We start from the raw sequence: 21,469 nt of genomic DNA, 5'->3' as shown, positions 1-21,469 counted from the left end.
AAACAGGAGATACCTTACTCATATAGTATTGTATAGGAGAAAATAACAAAACGGTTTAACGACCCTCCCAGCTAGCTCGTTACGGCTAATTTAAAACGTAATTAGCTTATCCGCTGTTGTCGTCGTGGTTAATAGTAATAATAATAATAATAACACATTATGTACGGCCTCAAGTATCAAGTTTAAATTTCATTGAAGATTCAACAGTGTTTATCCATATTAGATTTATATATTTTCCAAAGTACTATATAAACAACCACCTAAAAATAGTACAAGCTCTTTACTGAAACGACACAGCTATAACCCTCACTTATCCCGTTGAACTGGATTTTCTAGAGGGGGGGGGGGGGAAAAATTATCTCAACAATTCCAACGGAAAACACAAAAAGAGATCATTGGCGGAGGTCCATCAGTTTTATGATCACGTGCCTGTTTCAGCTCCTCCTGGAACACCTGGAATGCCTGGTCTCGAGGCACGAGCGCTCGCTGAGGATGACCGTAGTGAAGCGCCAGGCGGCCGCCCAGTCAGGCGTCTCGTCCGAAGTCGAGGTACTCAAAGCCCTCAAGAGCCTATTCGAGCACCACAAGGCCCTGGACGAGAAGGTACGTGTCCCTGCTTATACACGTGCCCTATTTATTGACGCGGTCTTTTAAGTTATTGGGGTCCGAGAGAGGGCGTGTGTCCGGAGTTAAATGCTCGGATCCTCAAAGTGTACTTATACTATACTGTAGTGCTCGATTGAGAAAGAGAGAGGTCTTTTTTTTTCTTTTTTTTTTTCTCTTAACTCAAGAATTGTACAGGTACATCACGAGTTCAATCACATGGGTATACACTCAGCTCTCTCTCTCTCGGCGAGTTATTATTATATACTTCACAACGCGACGAGCAACAGTTGGTCTATTATCATTTTTTTTTGTCTTCCTTCATACCTTTTCGGGTGAACGGAGACTTTGAAACTCTTTTTTTTTTCCACAATGAATGGTAACAAAAGAAAGAAAAAAAAAATTCAAAATGTTTTTAATAATCCTCAACTTTGTGGTGTGCGTTGTGTTATCTACAGGTACGTGAGAGATTGCGCGTCGCTCTCGAGAAGATTACGAGCTTGGAGGAAGAACTCGCCCATACCAAAGAAGAGGTAAGGAATTATATTATTATCGTCATCATGTATGCGTGCGCGTGGCGCGTAATATACGTAATAAAAATGGGTCAAGAGGTCGCAGTGTTACGCGGTTTCCCTATACGTATCTCCTTTTTATGGAGGAAAATATATATATACACATATAACGCGCTCTTCTTCAACGAATGGTACAAAAGCGCCCTTTGTGAGCTGTCGGTTGGGCTGGCGTGTTTCCGAGTATAATTTTATACAAACGCGTCTCGTACGTGTGCGTCTCCTTTAAAATATCAGGCGTCAAAGAGATACTTGCGGGCAAATTTTTTTTTTTTTTACGCCTTTCGAATTATAAAAGCTTTGTGGGTGTGTGTAGTTTTGATAATGATGGTGAAATTGTTGGCTTTGCGTGTGAGTGTTGCAATTTATAATGGTAATACTGTTTCAAGATTTTTTAAAATAATTCCGTAGGTATCTTATATTGATGCACAAAACTATTACACCATAATAATGCCTATACGTATGAAACATTGATAGTCTACATGTTCAATCAGATGCATCACCTTGAATATACGTGTATGCTTTTGATTGTTCAAAAACCAAAAGTCCCAATGCTAAATGGTCAATCATCGAATCACGTATTTGCTGCTACAACAATCTAATTTTTAAATAAAAAATTAAGTACATCAATTTTCAAAATACCAAGATTGGCGAGTGTGCGGTTTCATCGATTTCGGGGAAATCGGCGCTAAAGCGACGAATTCACGGGAAATCCTTAAAACACACCCTATCTCGTGATTTATCGGTGGCTTTTAGAATCGATTTTCCGCGCGTCGTTTTCTCGCGTAGCTATACCTTTTGATCGTACATCGAGAGACACACCCGGTGGTACAACACAAAATACAAACGGACTTTGTCCTGCAAGTTGAACGAAATTTGTAGTTAACCGCATAAGGACAGCGCTCTATAAATCGATTTAAAAAAATCCCCTCTTGCACGACCATTGAAGTATAATTAATTAAGCGCTACTCGTGGGCGAGAGAAAACGATTTTCAATTCGTGGATTGATTTTCATTCGCAGCTTCAGCAGTACAAATCTGGTCACAAGTCCCTGGACGATCGGCCAAAGGAAAATGGCCAACCGGAGGACATCCAACAGCAGCAGCAAAAGGTACCGAGCCCATAGCTCTTTTGGTGTCGCAAAACAATCATATACACTCAAGTAAAGTTCATCGACGCATATCATACGCGCATAGCGCCTGAACACGTAAACCGATCATTAGCACGTGAACATCATATGTGGATATCCACAACATGCATCCCACAACGTGTACATACTTCACTGTATGCACCATTAACAGATCTATAAATAAATATACCATGGACGTACATGCACATGTGAAAAAGTGACACTATAGCTTTTAGGATATGATTCCTCCGTACATGTACATGAGCCACATAAAATTCTCATCCCGTATTTACTTGTATGTACCATGCGCACATAATAACACGTATATATGCACTGTCTTGCTTACATTTTCTCTGTAACAATCATTTTTTGTGTGACGTTTTTTTCATCCTTTTTACCTATACTTGAAATATACTCTATTACTCTTAATCCTACGATCATTTGAAATGTATTTTTTTTTTTTTTTTTTTTTTCTAAGTGTTATTATAGCTTGAGTGTGCACTGTATGACGTGTGTTTTACATCGATGCGCACAAATTTTGGTAAACATGAAGTACTAAAATCATAAAAACAAATAGATACATACATACACAATATATTTAGGTATTTACAACATCATAGATTTGTATTAACCAAGCAATTTAAAAATCTTTTGTACTGCACCTAGTATATAATACATACTATATGTTTTGTTGCTTTGAAACAACACACAGTGTATATATAGGTACGTGGTAGTAGTACGCAGTATGTAGTACATATTATATGCATGCACAGAAAGAAAGAACCGTTCAGAGATTGAGGGTAGAATTTCAAACAGTAGCTACTTTGGTAGTTTCCCTAATGTATAATGCTATGGAAAAGCAATGCTTATATATATTATACGACTATCACAGCACGAACCATATAATATATCTTAGCTCATCCTTTGTCGTACGTCACCTTTTGAACAGATTAGATTTCTTTTTTTCTTTTTTTTTGTACAATTGAAACTTGATTTCACCACCAGCTATAACTAAAATATACATTACTCCTTTCTACATTGAAACATGTGAAATTTCACTGATTTCCACTTAAGTACATCGACATTCACGAGCTTTTCCGAAATGACAAAATTCCCCCCTCGAGAAAAACGTTGGATCGCATAACTCCGTAGAAAACGCACAGTATCAAAGTACAATCCCAGCGTCTTCTCGCATCGGTATATCAAACTCCCTTACATTATTTCTTCCCTCTGGAAACCGAAAGAAAGGTGAGCGTACCTTCACCGCGAGGGAAAAAAAAAAAAAAAAACCTAAAGAACATCCGAAATATAACAACCCCAACCATCACTGTCCCGTTCGTCGCTCCAACGACAGCAGAGTATAGGGAGCAAAAAAAAAAAAAAAAAAAAAAGAAAAAGAAAAGGATACTCAAGCCATATTCTGAAAAATGTGGTGGTCTTGCATGTGCGCGCGTGTCGCCGCGACAGAGTCCGGCAGCCGAGCAGGTGGTCAAGCCGCAGCAGCCCAGTAAGGACGCCACCTTGCAACCACAGCCCAGGTGCATCAGTCCGGATAGGGGGTCCGAGCTAACGAGCAATGGCCCCCTAGATGAAACCTCGAGGCTGCGAGAACTCCAGGCTAACCTGGACAAGCAGGTACGTCGGCTCCGAGGTCGGCTCGGTTCGCAGGGATAATTAACCGTGATGGACATTGTGCCGTGGGGTCGGTGGAAATGTGCAAGTATACATCCCTGTGGATGATATATTGTTCCGCATATTTAGTTCTGGGGCGGTGAATTTACTCGCGTTTTGCGCGGCTGGCGGGAGTTCTTCATTGGTTAGGGGATTCCGAAGAGTAATGAGTTCATTCGTGGCCCAAACAGCTTTGGTTGTATACGAGATTAAGGGGCTAAAAGTGGCCGGCTCGATCGTTTACTTACTTTGCTGCTGAAAATAAAAAAAAAAAAAAAAAAAAAAGGGAACAACACATTTTTGTCTTGTTTAAAGTTAGTAACTTAACGAAAAGCTTTGGTAAAAGCCAGTCATGTATACACAATCGACTGGAATCTTAACTTTTTGGAGTTTAGTCAATGTAGACGCGCGTACTCGCCTTGTATACTAACTATCCGAGTTTACTAACAAACTACTATTACCTTGTTGCATGAGTATTTGTAGTGTTTTTTTTTTTTTTAGATACTTAGTACATAGATTTTTTTTTTTATGCTTGAACATACTGAATACGAGTATTGACTTATCTCAACTGTATATATAACACACACACACACTGTATGATACTAACATTTATATCTTTACAATCGACTGATGAGTGCGCATGTGTGTTACTACAACCATATATTTCATACAATAAAATTACTATATTAATTCTCAAGACATCAATGAGTACCTATACACGATGATTACACATTTGCATAAGGTAACATGATGTTTTTATGTGGCGCAATATTATTTACGAATCATACATTGAATGTCTGGCAAATTGTTTCATGAAAAAAGAAAAAGGTGCCTTTAAACGATTAAAAAAATATAGCGCCCTTTACCGGAGCGTATCTTCAATCTCTCGTTTGTTCCACCGCGGAACACTTTTATCGTTCGGTTCGGTTGATTTTGCTCCAAAAGTCACGTGAATCCAAAGATGATCGCTGTGCAACAATTTTTCATGAGTTATCAAATTGGACAATCTTTTGGAAAAAAATAAGCTCACATTCAGTACCGTGAAAAGCTATTTCGAGCTATATAAAAGATAGTAAGGTAAAAGACACAATGGTGACACTGAGGGGAAGTTTTATCCGAAACCGGGCAGTTGTAAAAAAAAACGAAACGGAAGATGGAATAAAAAAAAGGGGGAAAAATTTGTAATGGCCCCCGAGTTTTTTGAAAAAAACAAAAGTAAAGAAGTTTCCATCGAAACACGAACGCACTCATAGATAAAAAAAAAAAAAAAAAATTATGTTCGTCCTCGTTCAAGCTCGCATCCAAACATAAAAAAAAACCCCCCAATGTACCGGGTGTCTTTGACCTTAGAGCATCGGGGGGGGGAGGAAATGTGTTGAAGCGTCAAAAAAAAAACTCGACGTGGACTTGCAGAGCGCGGAGCTGAGCTCGTGGCAGCGTCGAGTCGCGGAGCTGAGCAACCGAGTGGCCGAGCTCGAGGAGACCCTGACCAAGAGCCAAAAGGAGTTCGTCAAGGCCCAGGACGCGAACGCCAAGCTGCAGCGCGACCTCCGCGAAAACCTCGCCCAAAAGGAGGACCAGGAGGAGAGGATAGCCACCCTCGAGAAGCGCTACCTGAACGCCCAGCGCGAGTCCATCAGCTTGCACGATCTCAACGAGAAGCTCGAGCAGGAGCTACAGCACAAGGAGGCACAGCTCAAGGTACGCTATACACATCGGTTGCATCGGTTGCCGTTAGATCCACCACCACCGAGTCTTGTTTTAATCATTGACGATACATGTTGATACGCACGCGAGACAAGTTTACGGTGTACTTTTCGGCCATCGATTAAATGCAATTATCCGGCCCGGGGGTTTCGTACTGTTTTACACGACAGACTGGTGGTATTTTGCTTATAACGAGTCGCTCCATCGTACTAGGCAGCAAACAAGAGACTGCGAACTGGCAATCCAAAAGGGCGTGTATGTATATATTAGAGATAATTTTCCGATTCAACGTTGTGATCGCGCGTGTATTCAAGGTTGTATCGAAGACCCTTTGAGATGGAGCCAAAATTTAAGCTTATTGATTTACAAAATGTTGTAAGTGTATATGTACAACTTCGTTAAAATAATGCGTACTTATACGTTGTGGTAAAGGCGATTTCGCTGTTTCAAAGAATATTCACTGGGGAAATATGGGATGTTACTGAGAAATAGGGAATATTCACTATTTCAGTTGGTACCACTCGAAATAATGTTTACAGGTTGTACAACTATCTTCATTTGAGTCAAGTCCGTTTGTTGGATTATTGATAAATATTTGTAATTGAAATTCAAATATATTGGGTGTAAACAAAAATACTGAGTTTTCACGATTTCAAATTTAGGAAGTCGATACGGGGAAAATTCACTTTTTTGTGAATACTAATAATGATTGTTTTGATGAATCGAGTTGAGTCATGAATCTAAATTACTTGTAGTCGATGTAGTAATGATTAAAATAAATAAATTTTTAACCACGCCAGAATAGATTTAAATTCATGGTCTTGGATATAGCTCTGGATCGCGTTACACATCGAACCCAACAAAAAATAATGTCGTGGCGAAAATTACTTTAGAGATGCGGACCTAAAAATGAAAAAAAAAAAAAAATAATAATAATAATAATGATAATGATGAGAATCACAGTCTCACGCTTGTATTTTTGTGTTTGTTTTCGCGTTTGTATTTCTCCTCGATTGTCCCCCGTTGCCGCCTCTTTCACGATGCCCGGTGACGGCGACGTCGACAACAGCTGCAAGAGGAAAAAATAGCGGCCGTGCAGGCGAAACTGGAGCACGCCGAGCAAGAGCTGGCACAATTTTCGAAGCTACCCGAAATGGAAGAGCAGCTCAAACAGAGGATGGAGGCTCTGACGCAGGTGAGGAGGCCCAACCAGGTACGCAAGGGAGATCCATATCATCACATCGACAGAGTCTTCCTATTATCATTGCCTCCTCTCTCTCTTTTTTCATCTCTCTCTCTCTCGTCACTACTTTCTTCGTGCCTCCACTTTTTTTTTTTATCGATTCCCTCTGCGTGTGGTTTTTTTTTCGTGCTCTCTGTCGCCCTAATGTTTTTGCTCTCCCCCGCACACTTGTTTTTGTCTTGTTCGTTTTACCACGACCGAGAGCTCTAGTGGAACTTTGACGGCGAGTATTTTGCTGGGGATTTCATTTCTTGGTAGTTAAGACGATGACGATGGCCTCGCCGTAGTTTCACCGATGATGATTCCCGGCTGCGCGCACAGAGGCCGGCGTTTCGAATCAATGAAAAACTTTTAACGTGCGCCCAAGAGCGCCGGGAATGAAACTTTTCAACGAATTCGTCCCTCAAAGGTGCAATGCTCAACGTAAATTAATGGGGATTCGCCGGAGTCAGACAATCAATTTTCAAAAGAAATAACGTGGATACATTTTTTTTGTCAATAAACAAAGTATAATCGACAAAATTTTTCTTTTTTTCTAAATAATTCAATTTCTTTATAATTAAAGTGAATTGACATACGTAGTCTAAAGATATGAAAGCATTTATCAGCACAGTTGTTGAAGCCTAAACGATCGAAAAACGGAGTTATTGAGCCTAATGAGTTTTTAATGCGATTGAAAATAATTTTTTTTTCTGCTTAACAGTTTGTCAATAATTTTACTTTGATATTTGGTACAATAAGCACTAATTTTTACGATTTAAATGAAGGAAGAATAATTAATACATCTTTTGATAAAACTATTCATTGCAGACATTTGTTTCGCGTACTTAAAAATTTATGTGTACGTATAATTTAAAAGCAACATTTCATCTTCCTTCATTTACTGTGGCTACATGCATAGAAAAGTCCGGTAGTAAAAAAAAAAAAATAATAATAATGATAAATAACGAGTGAAAGTGTCTTCAATTTCTTCCTTTCAATTCACTCTACATATTTTTCTAAATGTTTACATTTTGCACTTTTTACGCACAAAAAATATTTTCACTGAAACAATTATATAAAAGATTCAGGTAAGTTGTTTTTTCACACCATTTTCGTGTTTTAAAAAATTTTTTTCAACTACCCTATGTGTTTATTATTAAATCATCATTCTGCAGAGTACACGTTTTATGATATATCTCAAAAATTTTTATTTCGACAACCAATTAAATAATAGCATTTTTTTTGGTGTTATTATTTACGATACTCATCTGAAACTTTTTTTTAGTACACCTCTATAACCACTTTTTTCCTAATTACATTTCTAATAAATTTTTTTCAGATTTTAAAAATTTTTAAATGTATTCCTTAACTTCTACGCGATGAAAAATATCTCAGAATCCTTAGTTTTCTCCAAAAAGGTAATATTTCTAGTTTTTTTTTTTTTTAATTTTTCCTAAACTTTCCAAGTTAAAAATTCTACATTGTTTTTGTAGACAAAAAATACGTGGTTACAGTTGTGTGTTTCACACGAAAAAAATTTAATCAACTTCAAGATCCCAAAGATTATCCAAGCGATTCTTTATTCATGTAATATATACTTTCAACAATTTCCTCACACGGTCATATAAAACAATGATTTTGAGCTCGTGTACACTTCCATCTAACAAGAAATGAAATTCGCCTTCAGAACGTCATTTTATAAATTAAATTATTTAATTTATTAAATTCACTTCCATCTAACAAGAAATGAAATTCACCTCCAGAACGTCATTTTATAAATGACGATGTGTTAAATTATCCTCGGCCAACGACACCAATATAGATCGATGTCCCACCCATTTATCCGTACCACCCCCTGCCCCTTCTCTTTCTCTCATAATCATTATCTCTGTCATTCATTGTCCTCGATGGTCTCAGTGTTCATAGCGAATTTTTTTACCAAAATGTGTGTGTGTGTGTAATCGTGTCTAGAGGGTCGACAGCAACTGACATGTAGCATAGACGTTATGAAAAGTCAGCTTGTCGATCTCTTCACGTTCTAGATATTTATACACAATAGAAACACTCACGTCGTCATGTTATACCTGTCATTAACATTAATTCCACAATCTCGTATTTCATTGAACATTCATTTAGCTCATCTTTCACACCTCATCGATGAAAAAAAAATTTTTTTTAAATAAATAAAAAAAAGATCCCTTGCTGTGCTACTTTTTTACGATTAAGACTTTCAGGAATGCATTCGTAGTATGGAATTTTTAATGCTTTTTTCTGAACTTTTACGTGCTGTTGTTATTTTCTCACGGAGATGTAAAAGTTCTGACTGGCTCGTTATTTTATTACTTACAAGCTTTGTCTATGAGTTGATGTACCCACCGCCAAGAAAACTTAAAAGCTTATTTTTATAATTCAAAATAGTTTGAAAACAAAATTTTTTAACTGTTTCCAAAACAAAATTTCTAACTTGATACTCGAATATGAAATATATGATGATGAATTAAATCGTGAAAGGAATAAATTAAGTGTTAATTTATGATATCAATAGTAACTTGAAATAATAATTAAAAAACTGTATCCCTTGACAATTCGAAATAAAATTACTAGCTTATTATTACGACTAACAAATTTTTTTTACGAAAATGAAAAAATTGGCTCTAGTAAAAACTATTACTTGCATACTTATTGCATTCTGAGACATTTACAACTCTGCAATTATACCATTATTTACTTGCATGGCATTTTTTTTCTGTTTTCCGCTTTTTGGCTGAAATTGATGGATTGAATGAACACTATACTATTTTCCGAAGAAATACAAAAGCTCACTTATTCATTACATCAATTTCAGCCAAAGTTACGTTAGTACAGTGATTGTAGTAGCCTTAGCTTGTATTTATATACACCTAATATCGTTCTCTAGGTTCTTGGACCTTGACATGTTTTTTTTTTTTTTTTTTTTTTTTTTTTTCTGTATACTTTAACTGTCAATCAATTAAGAAAAATATTCCAATGATCAACTTAATCATTGATATTGAAAATTTTCGTAATTCTACACACCGACGAAGGGCTAAGCATTGATGATACTAATCAAGCACTACTTTTCTGATCGAGTCTGTGACATCTGTAACATCGTGTAAGGTAGAAAGACTTTATTTACACGTGATTTCGTTTACCAAAATAAATTTCAATGTGGGAAACATATTGAATGATCCCCACGATATTTGTTAAATAAACTAAAATGTAAATTAATCGAGTCGTCATTCAAGCCCCAAAATCTCAGTGTTCAACCCTTCGATTGGCAGTAAAAAAAATTTTGAACAACAATTATTAATAGCTAAGATTCAATGAAAATTGGCTTCGTAAAAATAGAGAACGCATACACGCAATGAGAGAGAAAAAAAAAAAAAAAAAGTAGCGAGTACAGTCGCGCTAAGCTAAAGGGCCGGTCGTGTTTGTACGTTTTCGGAACACCATAAGCAGGCCCAAGAGAGACACGGCAGCGCCGAGGACAGGATCCAAAGGCTCGAGACGCAACTCGAGGAGAAGACCGGCGAAGTGTTGCGGCTCAACCAGCGGCTGAAAATGAACGAGGAGCACAACGCCAAGCTCAGCACGACCGTCGACAAGCTTCTCTCGGGTATGCACTTCGGAAAAAAAGAAAAATCATTCGGTGTAAACATAACGATTTCTTTTCAGAATCCAACGAGAGGCTGCAGGTGCACCTGAAAGAGCGCATGCACGCGCTGGAGGAGAAAAACGCGATCCAGCACGAGCTGGACAAGTCGCGCAAAGTGTCGGAGGACCTGCAGAGCGAGAAGACCGAGATAATGAAGGAGTTGGGCAAGGCGCGGCTCGAGATAGACAGCGTCAAGCGACAGATGCTCCAACAGGAGATAGCGTACAACATACAACAGACGGACGCCCTAACGCGAAGCTTGTCGCCCAACGCTGTGGATCCGGGCACGTTTTCCCGCAGCGCCAGCCACAGCAGCTTCGACACGCACTCGCTGCCCAGGCGGGCCGCCAAGCGCATGGAGGAAGAGTCCAAGGTACGTGTCATCGGGGCTTTTATACCTCCTTTTTTTTTTTTTTTTTTTTTTTTTGCTCGGGGGTGCAAGGGGGGGATGATTTTGTACGCGGTGTTGAACTCATATCTGTCGTCTCGAGTCACAGTCACATAGTTACGTATGATTTTTATATCAACAAAAACAGGTGTAAAGTGTGTCTCGAGATGGGGATTCCGAAATAAGATGTTATTCCTCAATCAAACGGTCACAATCAAAATTTAATTTTTCATTGAAATTTATACTCATCAACAATTAAATTTCCTTGATTACTATTTTCATTAATTGGTTTGAAAAATAAGTATATCACGAACCTCACTATTCTTTGCTTGTTCGCTATTCAATAAAATTTAATACATTATTTAAATTGTAAAAAATAAAATTACAATTTAAATTGAACCCTATTAATTTAAAATACCATTAAATTAAATTAAACATTTATATTTAATTCTTATTTGATTGTGATTCGTGATTTAATTTCATTATTTAGAACTCTACTCTCGGAATACACAAAGTCATCGATGTGAATACATTTTGGCGACTGAGATTTTTGAAATAGTCTTTAGATTTTTTTTTTTTTTAAGTATACGTAGTACGCAAGATAGAATATGTTTTACAAAGTGAAAAATTGTCAAAAATGAATAATAAGTATATGTTAACTTATTCGTTTACATAAAAGCGGTATACCAAAAGATTTGGACTCTTGCCACCAGAGAATAACTATGCACTGGTGAGCATCGCAAGTATTTTATAATTTTACGATTTCATCATAATACGAATCTTCAGTGCATTTAGATCATGCATATTTTAAATACGAAAAATTAACAGCATATAACGCACCATCACGACGGTAGTGTACCTTACATGTAACAATTAACATCATGCGTGTGATAAAACATTTTTCCCTATCTACCCTAGATAGTCATTACCCTTAAAATAGAAAAAATGTACAACGATGATACCCAAGGTTTTGCTGGTAGCAAGAATTTTTTTTTTTTTTCATCTAGTCAGCAGCATCACATAAAAAATTTAGTTTTCATCGCGTTATATGTTGACTCCCAGAGTGCAAGACTTTGCCTTGGCGCTTGATGGTTCGAAAAAACTAAGGCTCTCAAAACGCTGATAAAAATTGTTGGAGTAAATGAAAATTATCGCCGTTTTTCAAACGTCACGCCCCAAAGTTTTTCACTAGACGCATACTTATTATATCAATCGCCATTTATTATTGTTGAACACACGCGGAAGTAATTGCTATACTTTTTTCTGGCGCACTATTTTTGAAGTCTTAACAATTTGAAACGAGTTGCCGTGTCTATACTAACAGTGTGCCCTTGATGATTTTCACCCAACGGATAAAATAGTGCACGCCGAAAAAAAAAAAAAAAACAATCACCCGCGTACTTATTATAAATCCCCAAAAATACGCTAATGCGCACATTTAAAACGAATCGTCCTTGCGTGTCCGAAAAAAAAAAAAAAAAACGAAAAAAAACAGGGCTACATCGCGCGTACACTGGCCGAGCAGGAATGGGAGAAGCTGCAGCAGGCGCACGTGCTGGCGAACGTCCAGCAGGCGTTCGACGTGTCGAGCGACGCGGAGGGCGACGGCGACAACGAGAGCCTGCTGAGCTGCGCGGCCGACGTGATCAGCCCGACCGGGCACACGGACGCCCAGACCCTCGCCCTCATGCTCCAGGAGCAGCTGGACGCCATCAACAACGAGATCAGGCTGATACAGGTGAGTTGGTCCATCCGAGGATGCGCGTACCGATTTCTTCGTTTCGGAGTGCGGCTGTAAAGCTGCGGCTGTTGTGTTGGTGTATACTCGCGGGTGTACACCGCGGGTGGTCGAAATTATCGGGGTAATCGAAAGGGTTTCGATGACCACTGAAAATCAGTTGTGAAAAAAGTAAAGAAAAAAAAAAAAAAAAACAGCTTACGATACAACCAAGGTCTGAAAATACGATTGATCGGTATTTTTTATTCGGTTTCACACTCGACTGGTTTTTTTTTTGTCGTAAGCTGTTTAAAAAAAATTTTTTTTTTTTTTTTACCACCGAGCGCATGAAGTCAAACTTACTTGTATGCAAATTTCTTATAGATGAGCCATGAATAATAATAGATATAGTTCTAACATGACACTTTTTTTGTTTGTTTTTTTTTTCTTTTTTTTTTTTAATACGTTGCCACATTGTAATATTGTTCTTTTTGTTTTTCATTTGCAATTATTATTTAGCTGATGATTTTGCAATTTTCAATTTTTATGCTTGCCAGTTGTATCATTTGCAATTACTACGTACACTGTGAAATTATTATTTTTCATACATTAATAGAGTTTATTTTATAAATATAAATGTATTAGTTTTTTTCTTATTTTTTTTTTATTTTTTATTTTTTATATATATGTGTTAGTTATACAACAAAACATTAAATTTCAATGTTCATGAAAAAAAACACTGTATTCTCTTGAAGAGTAACCAGTGGAGTAACAGGCAAAGTTATGTTTCATTTGCATGATTATTGTCAATTGGTCGCGTTATTTGAATTCTTTTAAGGAAGATGTAAAAAAATAATGTCGTTCGTAAAAATCACATGCAAGTAACAATAATTTTTAATATTTTTATTGAGTTGAGAGAAACAAAGAAAATTATTCCATAGAGTTGCTGTCTTCGAATGTTTGCCGTAAAGTAATTAATTACTCGTAATCACAACCTTACGACTGTATAAGTAAATATTGTCGAGTTAATTTCTTTCAACTATGCACGAGTAAATATTGAACGTAATTTCTTTTTTTTTTCCTTTGTTTTTCAACAATTTTCTGTAAAGTTGATTAATACTTGTATCGTGAAGTAATGTGAAATTTAAACAAACGCCTCGTAAAAAATTCACGGCTAAAGGATTAACTTTTCCCTAATTGCCTCAAGACATCTGCCTTTGCGATGACAAAAAATTTTTCACGAAACAATAAAATACACGAATTGCATGAAACGCGAAAAGAGCTTGAGGCGATTAGCCGGCGAGGCTGTTAATTACAATAGAAAAATTTTTTTTTTTTTTTTTTTTTTTTGCGACAAATGATGATAAAGCAATGAATAATGATAATGGCGCAACATATTGATGAATAGACGATGTGTTTTGTTGATGTGCATCCTCTCGTAGGAGGAAAAGCAAAGTACAGAGGCGCGAGCGGAAGAGCTGGAGTCAAGGGTGGGTAGTTTGGAACATATGAATTTAATAGCACGAGGCCGAAGTCTCGAGCGTGCTTCTCCTCCACTTAGTGGCAGATCCACCCCAAAATCACATCACAGCCCCAACCGAGACTACTTGCACAAGTACCATACTGTGAGTAACTTATCAAAAAAAACAAACAAAACAAAACAAAACAAAAAAAAAAAAGGAAAGCAAAACAAAGCAACGAACCTCCATTGTGCTATCTATACTATTATACTGTAAACCATTCATTGTCTTTTTCCTTTCTCTCTCTCTCTCTCTCTCTTTGTTGATAAACCTTTTGATTACATTTTTTTTTTTTTTTTTTTTTTTCGTTTTATCCATTTGTTTCTACAAGTATACTATCACTATTTTTCATTCATCCCGTACATACTTCCACATTAGTTCTCTTAGTTGTCAGTCTACGCTTAGATCTATCTCTGTACTGTCTCTTAACTCTGTACCTGTACGTAAATAATACCTAATATTAATAATAATAATAATGTATAACATTGTACCTTTTGGCTTCTGATTCATCTTTTATACATCTCTCGATCTCTGCATTACGTACATACATATGTATAACATCACCACTACTTAAGTACTGTTTTACTATAACTCTGCGTCACTGTCGTCCAATTATATATATATATTGTAGATCTTTCCGCGTCTTCTTGCCTTTCTGTCACACTCGTGTTCGTCTATTTGTACATGTATATACATATAAATATATATTTGTATGTTTGCCACGTATATTTATTTATATATATACGTCACCTTTTTCTGCACCCGATGTCTACGAGCAAAATTCACTTTTAGTTCTCGTACACACTCGCACTCGATGGTGGAATAATGATTGGCTACTTTTATCGTTTACTTATTACTTTGGAGATTTACCTGTTCGATATATTTTTCTTTTAACTTTATTTGTATGTATCAGTCTTTTTTTTTTTTTCTGTCTATTTTATGTTTTCGATCGCGAGGGCTTGTGATTTTTAAAAATTCATCCAATCACTCGTATGCAACAGCTCACGTGAGACCAAAATGTGATGAGAAAATAATTATGAAAAAAAAAAGAAAAAAATGTTAAAAACCACATGCCTCGTTGAAAGTACATTGTGCATCAAATGCTTGAATGCCGCTTTTTCAAAGTGACTCGATGTTTTCAAAATTATTATTATTATTATATAACATTCTCACTTTCACTCACAGTGTTACACTCGATATAATATATCAACTGGTATAGACCATATATATAATTTGAAACACTATTAGATTTGCTAAAATTTTACTGTGAGCCGCAACCAACACGTAATATTTAGATTGACTCGATGTTACGTTGATTACTTTTGATTGCATCCGTATTAATTTTTTTTTTTTTTTTTTAATTAGAGACAAAAAATTGAATTTTTCCACCACTTGTATATGATGAGATTTTGTTAGCAAAACCATGCATGTAATTGGAAAAAGCTTACTAGAAAACATGTAAAACTGATTGATTGATTTTTGAAACAAAAAGTAGAAAAATCATGAAAAAAAAAAAAAAAAAAAAAAAATAACCAATAATAATAATAATGATAATGTGCAAAAATCTGTGGAGTGTCTTCGAGAATGAGAAGTCTACGAGAATGTGAACAAATAAAATTAAGAAAGAACAAGAAATTGGAGGTGCCGTTTGTCAAAAAAAAAAAAAAAAAACTGTTTGGTTGAGCAACGAGTGGTTTGGTGGACGTTGATCTTGGTGTTTCAGGCACCAGCGTCAATGTCCCCAGCACATCTTCATCAATACGCCGCGTCTTTGGCTAGTCCGGGCCAACTCTCCGAGTCACTTCCTGCGAGCCAGGTTCGTTTTTCCTTTTACAAGGAGGTCGTAGGAATCTTGAGTTTATTTTTTATTATTTAAATCTTACTTCGGGTCCTCTTGTTTTGTTTCATCCGTTATCATCGTCATCATCATTTTTTCCTACTAACCGACAACTTTTATATTCATGTATACCATGTGATATGTTAACGGTGCATGATCCGGTGAATGTTTTTAATTTAATTATTATGAAAAACAACGTACTCTAATTTACTAACCAATTCATACTTTTGTCTTTGTTTTCTTCAATTTCATTTTTCAAAATCACTGTTTTCATCAAATCATTTGAATTTTTTTACACAATTGAAAAACTACTCTTTTTATTCTTATTTTTATAATAATTATTAACTTTTATCTTAAAATTTTTTTTATTTAATAAAAATTTATTTTATTTTCTTAGGTATACTTTAAATCAAAAGTTTTTCATAATGATTGAACGATTGAATTTATATAGACAAGTTTATACTATTCATGTAGGGTACCTATATAAATTGAATAATATACTCTACAGACGCTGTTGACGAAAAACGTGATCTGTTTAATATTTATTTAACGAAATAAAATTAAGATTTTCTTAAGTTTTTAGAGTGGAAAATAATTATATTCATCAATAAAATCGGTACAACATTGATTACACAAAATTTCAAAAATGCCGTTAATTATACAATTAAATTTTTTTTAATGCAAATAATTTTGAGTAAATATTTTTTACAAAAGAACGATGTAAATGTTGTTCATTCAGGACCTATCTTTTTTCGTCAAAAACTCATGTAACAATCTAGTGTTGTTTTTACCGGAATGTCGACTCTCGTTCTTCGACTATAGCGTCGACACGTTTTTGACAATCGAAAAAACAATGTCATCGACCTTTGCAAAAGCAAATTTAAATTAAGATTGTCAAGGACGAAGACGTGGTGATGGATGCGTGTGAATGGCGCATTAAAGCTTCATGTTTTTGGTGGCCACGCAGTTACAGCTGTCCGGTGAGGAGTTGCACTCGGTGTCGGAGAGAGACAGCACGGGCTTGGGCAGCGGGGGCAGCGAGGCGGCGTCACCTCTTACGTCGAGGTCCATGAGGTTTAACGCCCACCAGGCACTGAATAGCAGTCAGGAAGAGCTCCGAAGGTACGTGGTCCTTATTTTTTCTTCTTCTTTTTCAATTCTCTAGCTACGAAGCTTTTGCTCATTATACATAATACGCAAGCACAATTGGATTGAACCTTTTTTTTTTTTTTTTTTTTTTCTATAAATATTGTTCTCTACTTAATGTCCTTCATTTAGAACGTCGGACTGATGAAAAAAAAAATTTTTTGTCTGTTTTTATTTGTTTAATAATCGATGACTTTTTACTAACGACATTTATATGATCGATACAAAAATTTGTGAGCTTGGATATGAAATATAATGTACAACAAACAAAAAAATTGGTGTTTTTCTGTTTTCTCGTTTCATCAAACCACAGACGTGTCGGACAGAGCGGATTCCCCATGAGCGGCGGCTACTCCATGCACAGGTTAATTGATAATTTTGACGCTGCATGCTTTCCTTATCACACGTCTCCGCAGATGCGCTGCGCAGCCATTAATGGCATTCCCCGCCGCGGGCTGATGGGCAGCCTTGGGCACTTGCACCCCGAACAACCCTATGGTAACCCACTGTGGATTCTTCCCACTCAATTCCCGTTTCTCAAGCAAAAACGCTAACTTATTACGAGAGTTTTATTGTCACGCGTGGTGCTTTTTCGAAGCAACGAACAATGTTTTTTTTTTTTTTTTTTTTTTTTTTTTCATTATTAAACGCTCGCGTAGGCAACTCGTGATATTTTTCTTTTATTTCTTTATAATTATTTGTACGTAAACCTACATACTGTCACGATGGTTGAGTCGAAAATATCAATATTGTCGGAAGAAAATATCCGCGTTTGGAAAAAAAAGCCGTCGAGAGCATTTAGTGCAGAGAGAGAGAGAGAGACGAGGTTGTCCTCGTGTGTGTCCGCAGCGACGAGGACGCGGAGGTATCCTCGGGTCGACGAGGGGGACGAGCACGTCTACGCCGAGCCGACAGGGCCCCACGATCGGACGCACGTCCAAGCCTGCCCAATCGCCCACGACAGACACCGTTGCCTAAGGCAGACGAGGGAACTTACCGCTGCGAGGGTCAAAGCCGCGCCGAAGCGAGTCGAGCTCGCGCGCCCGGTTACCGCGGTCAAGTCAAGGTTTTTTTTTCACTCCCTTTTGCCCCCTGCCGTGTACTTACCTATATACATTCCGCGCCTTTTATCACTACGCAACAGAGAGTTCACTTCGGGGTTGTGGAATATTTTACTGTTTTCATCAATTAAGTTCATCTGCAATAATGTTTTCTGCAAATTTTCATTGCGTTATTCGTGTAAAAACCTTTTTTTCACACAATTTTTACAAGTTCGACCATCCAGTAGTTTTTTTGTGTACAATAAATGAGGATCAAATTCATTAGTTTCATTCGTTATGAATTACGAGTAAAAATTTTTAAACTAAATTTTTTTGAAATTATAATTTTTAACGTAACAACTGATCTCGATTGATAACTAGAACGTATATCTAATCAATTATTCACAACCCCCGGTGTACTTTATTCGGTTTCGCCGACTTTCAACGAAATTAATTGAAAGTAAAGTTGATAAATGTGAGTCGGGATACTGAAGATTCTAACCCCTTCTTCGAAGCAAAGTTGTATTTATGGTTGTCAAAATTTAATTTCTTTTTGGTAACATAATAACTACGTAGTGCTTACAAAGGTAATTAAAATATTTTTTTTTTTTTTTTTTTTTTTTTTTAATCAGTAATAAGGCTTTTTTAAATAATTGTTATTTTTCATTTTGAGAAACCTGCAAGTAGTATAAATTAATATTCCAAACAACATTCGCTATTCACCCTAGTTGCTCCAAACAATATGCTCCATCATATATATTTTAAGGCTAAATTTTTTTTTTCTATATAGTTTTTTACGTATACGTAAATAAAATGAAACTATAATAAAATTGTTAATGATTTAATTACAATTTTTAATTAATAACAATCAAGTGAAATGATTGTTTGAAAATATTTTCCGACAACCTCAATAAATACAACTTAACGTATATCCAAAAATTGCTTCTTAGTTGAACGAAATATTATATTAATTTATTTGAAACTGTTTTTTCAAAAATTATGTGTTTCCAGGTTTTTCTGTATAAACTGCTCATCCGAGTAGGTAGTATATACATTTTGACAACCACAGTTTGAAGTCTTAGTCTATCATCTTCGATTTCATATATATATAGTATGTCAATGCGGGGGAAGCCGTTGAAAGCAAAAATTTTCTTGCACAACTTTATCGTTCAACGTATAATTTAATGCAACATCAAATCCAGCAATAATTTTAACGCGTATGTAAAATTTATGCCTCTTCTTTGATCATAATGATGTACGCCATATCTAGTTTAAAAATTTCATATATTACTTTGGTTCATTAAATTAGCTTGTGAAACATTAAATTTCCAAAGGCATTTCGGAAGCTGTTTTTAATTCTAGCGTCGTTGTGTCCATTTTAAATGATGTCATGAAATTGAAAAAAAAAAAGTAATTGCTTGACACGAGCTTCCTTACTTTGCTTACTTAAAATTATTTTGTTGCGATCATTTTAGGAATCACATCGAAAACATCCGTACTGTAGGTCCCTTACGAATAATTAATTTTACCGTAAAAATTCGTTTGCATACGTCATATACATACCTATATATACCGCAGCTTAGAACCCTCTCGAGTTGCTCGCACACAATATCGGCATTCACTTGAAACCGCGAAGCATTTGAACGCTAATTTTAGCATCGCATATAGATATACTTGCCTCTAAGCTCTGTAAGTTCCCTTGTAAGTGTCTCGTCTCATGACATTCGCACATACGTACATACATACAATATATAAATACGTATGTACATATATACATGCATTATGCTTACATTCAAATGTATATTATAAATAGACGTAGGTTCGTGTATGCATAATAATTATGCTAATTTTGCCATACGTGAACGTACGTCTAATAGTACAATAAAAATTGCTTTCACGTATACAATGCTGCTTTTCATATCCGTGCCAATACGTACATGTATATTATTCATCTCACGGCGTACAGCTCAGCAAATAATTTTGCTAACTATTTGACTGTTTAGAGTGTTTTGATGTGGTAGATTTCTCGCTGTATGAACATGAATATTGTGTTATGTTTTGTGGATCGTGTTGGAAAAAAGTTAGTGTTGGTTTAAAAAAAAAACAATTTTTTTTTTTACATCTATTTGATGAATGTACCAACAAACAAATTTAATCGAGAATAGTCAATTGCTTGAATAGAATTTTTTTATAATAGATCCGAATAACGAAGTCATGCATGCTTAAAAAAAATAAAAATTAATAAGTGTTAAAAAACAAAAAAAATAGTAATTTATGAATTAATACGGGCACCACAAACGGAATTGTCTTTAAAAAGAATTGTGTGAAAAATGAAAAATTTTTATCAAAAGAAAAAAAAAGTAAATTTTTATTCTTCAATACCATTGTTGCTAAAAAGTTACGTTTATTACAGTACATCTTTATCATTAGAGAAATAACCATACTAAAGTAGAAACAAAAAATATTGAACTTTGTATCAGAGTTTGAACCTTAACTATTAAAATTAGTCATGGTGCTTTGATTTTTTTTTTTTTTTGTAACTTTTACTATGATTAATCATTCTGTTAACAATACCAAACTCTTCATACGAAAAATTTTTATCTAACAAAATTTGTATGCCAAATAGAAAAATGTGAAAACTCCACGAAAACGACACAACACGTAACACATATCCACTTAATCGCAAAAAAATCGGAAAAAAAAAATGTAAAACCTTGATTGCAATATTAACCCGCTCGATGAGAAGAATTTTTTTTTTCTTTTTTTTTTTTTTTTATGTATATACTTATAAAAAGAAAAAGGCAGCATTGTGAGCTTTTTGCCCGACGTGCTATCACGCGCCACACACACACACACATAGGAATGAAGCGCGTGTGAGCGGCAGGCAGGTATACTTAGCGCGTAGAAAAACTAGATTAGCGTACCATGCAATGCAGGCATGGGCATAACAACGGGGCACTCAATTCTGGGACTCCGTCCCCATTGTCCTCGCGCCACAGCAGCCAGGACAGCCTGCACAAGAACAACCTGGCGTGCGGCCTGCCCATCGGCCAATTCACCGGCTCCCACCAGTTCCACATGCCCGCCAACCTCAGCCCCGCCACGGCAGCGGCTGTCGCGGCCGCCGCGCAGAAGAAGAAGGGCATCAAGAGCAGCCTCGGGAGGTTCTTCAGCAAAAAGGAAAAGGTTTGAAAACTGAGTTGTTTCGTTTCTTTTTTTTTTTTTTTTTTTTTTTTTTTTTTTT

General features: G+C 36.2%; 1 protein-coding gene across 1 annotated transcript in view; it reads left to right on the top strand.

The window, feature by feature from the left end:
* Positions 1-21,469, top strand: part of Liprin-alpha (PTPRF interacting protein alpha) — a 49,277-nt gene that overhangs the window by 24,080 nt on the left and 3,728 nt on the right. Inside the window, exons 4-18 of the mRNA XM_089590625.1 lie at positions 439-603; positions 1,062-1,136; positions 2,194-2,283; positions 3,769-3,936; positions 5,386-5,673; positions 6,749-6,892; positions 10,379-10,538; positions 10,598-10,950; positions 11,645-11,695; positions 12,461-12,703; positions 14,125-14,307; positions 15,926-16,018; positions 17,007-17,161; positions 17,499-17,549; positions 21,162-21,411. Coding sequence (XP_089446751.1) covers positions 439-603; positions 1,062-1,136; positions 2,194-2,283; positions 3,769-3,936; positions 5,386-5,673; positions 6,749-6,892; positions 10,379-10,538; positions 10,598-10,950; positions 11,645-11,695; positions 12,461-12,703; positions 14,125-14,307; positions 15,926-16,018; positions 17,007-17,161; positions 17,499-17,549; positions 21,162-21,411 — 2,469 coding nt within the window. The remainder of the gene's footprint in view (positions 1-438; positions 604-1,061; positions 1,137-2,193; positions 2,284-3,768; positions 3,937-5,385; positions 5,674-6,748; positions 6,893-10,378; positions 10,539-10,597; positions 10,951-11,644; positions 11,696-12,460; positions 12,704-14,124; positions 14,308-15,925; positions 16,019-17,006; positions 17,162-17,498; positions 17,550-21,161; positions 21,412-21,469) is intronic.

The sequence above is a fragment of the Copidosoma floridanum genome, unplaced genomic scaffold, assembly GCF_036245765.1.
Source record: "Copidosoma floridanum isolate Cflo_tuat_1 unplaced genomic scaffold, Cflo_Japanese_pri ptg000012l, whole genome shotgun sequence".
In the NCBI taxonomy this organism is placed as follows: domain Eukaryota; kingdom Metazoa; phylum Arthropoda; class Insecta; order Hymenoptera; family Encyrtidae; genus Copidosoma; species Copidosoma floridanum.
The sequence above is the reverse complement of the archived record's forward strand: the minus strand, read 5'-3'. Positions and strand labels throughout refer to the sequence as shown.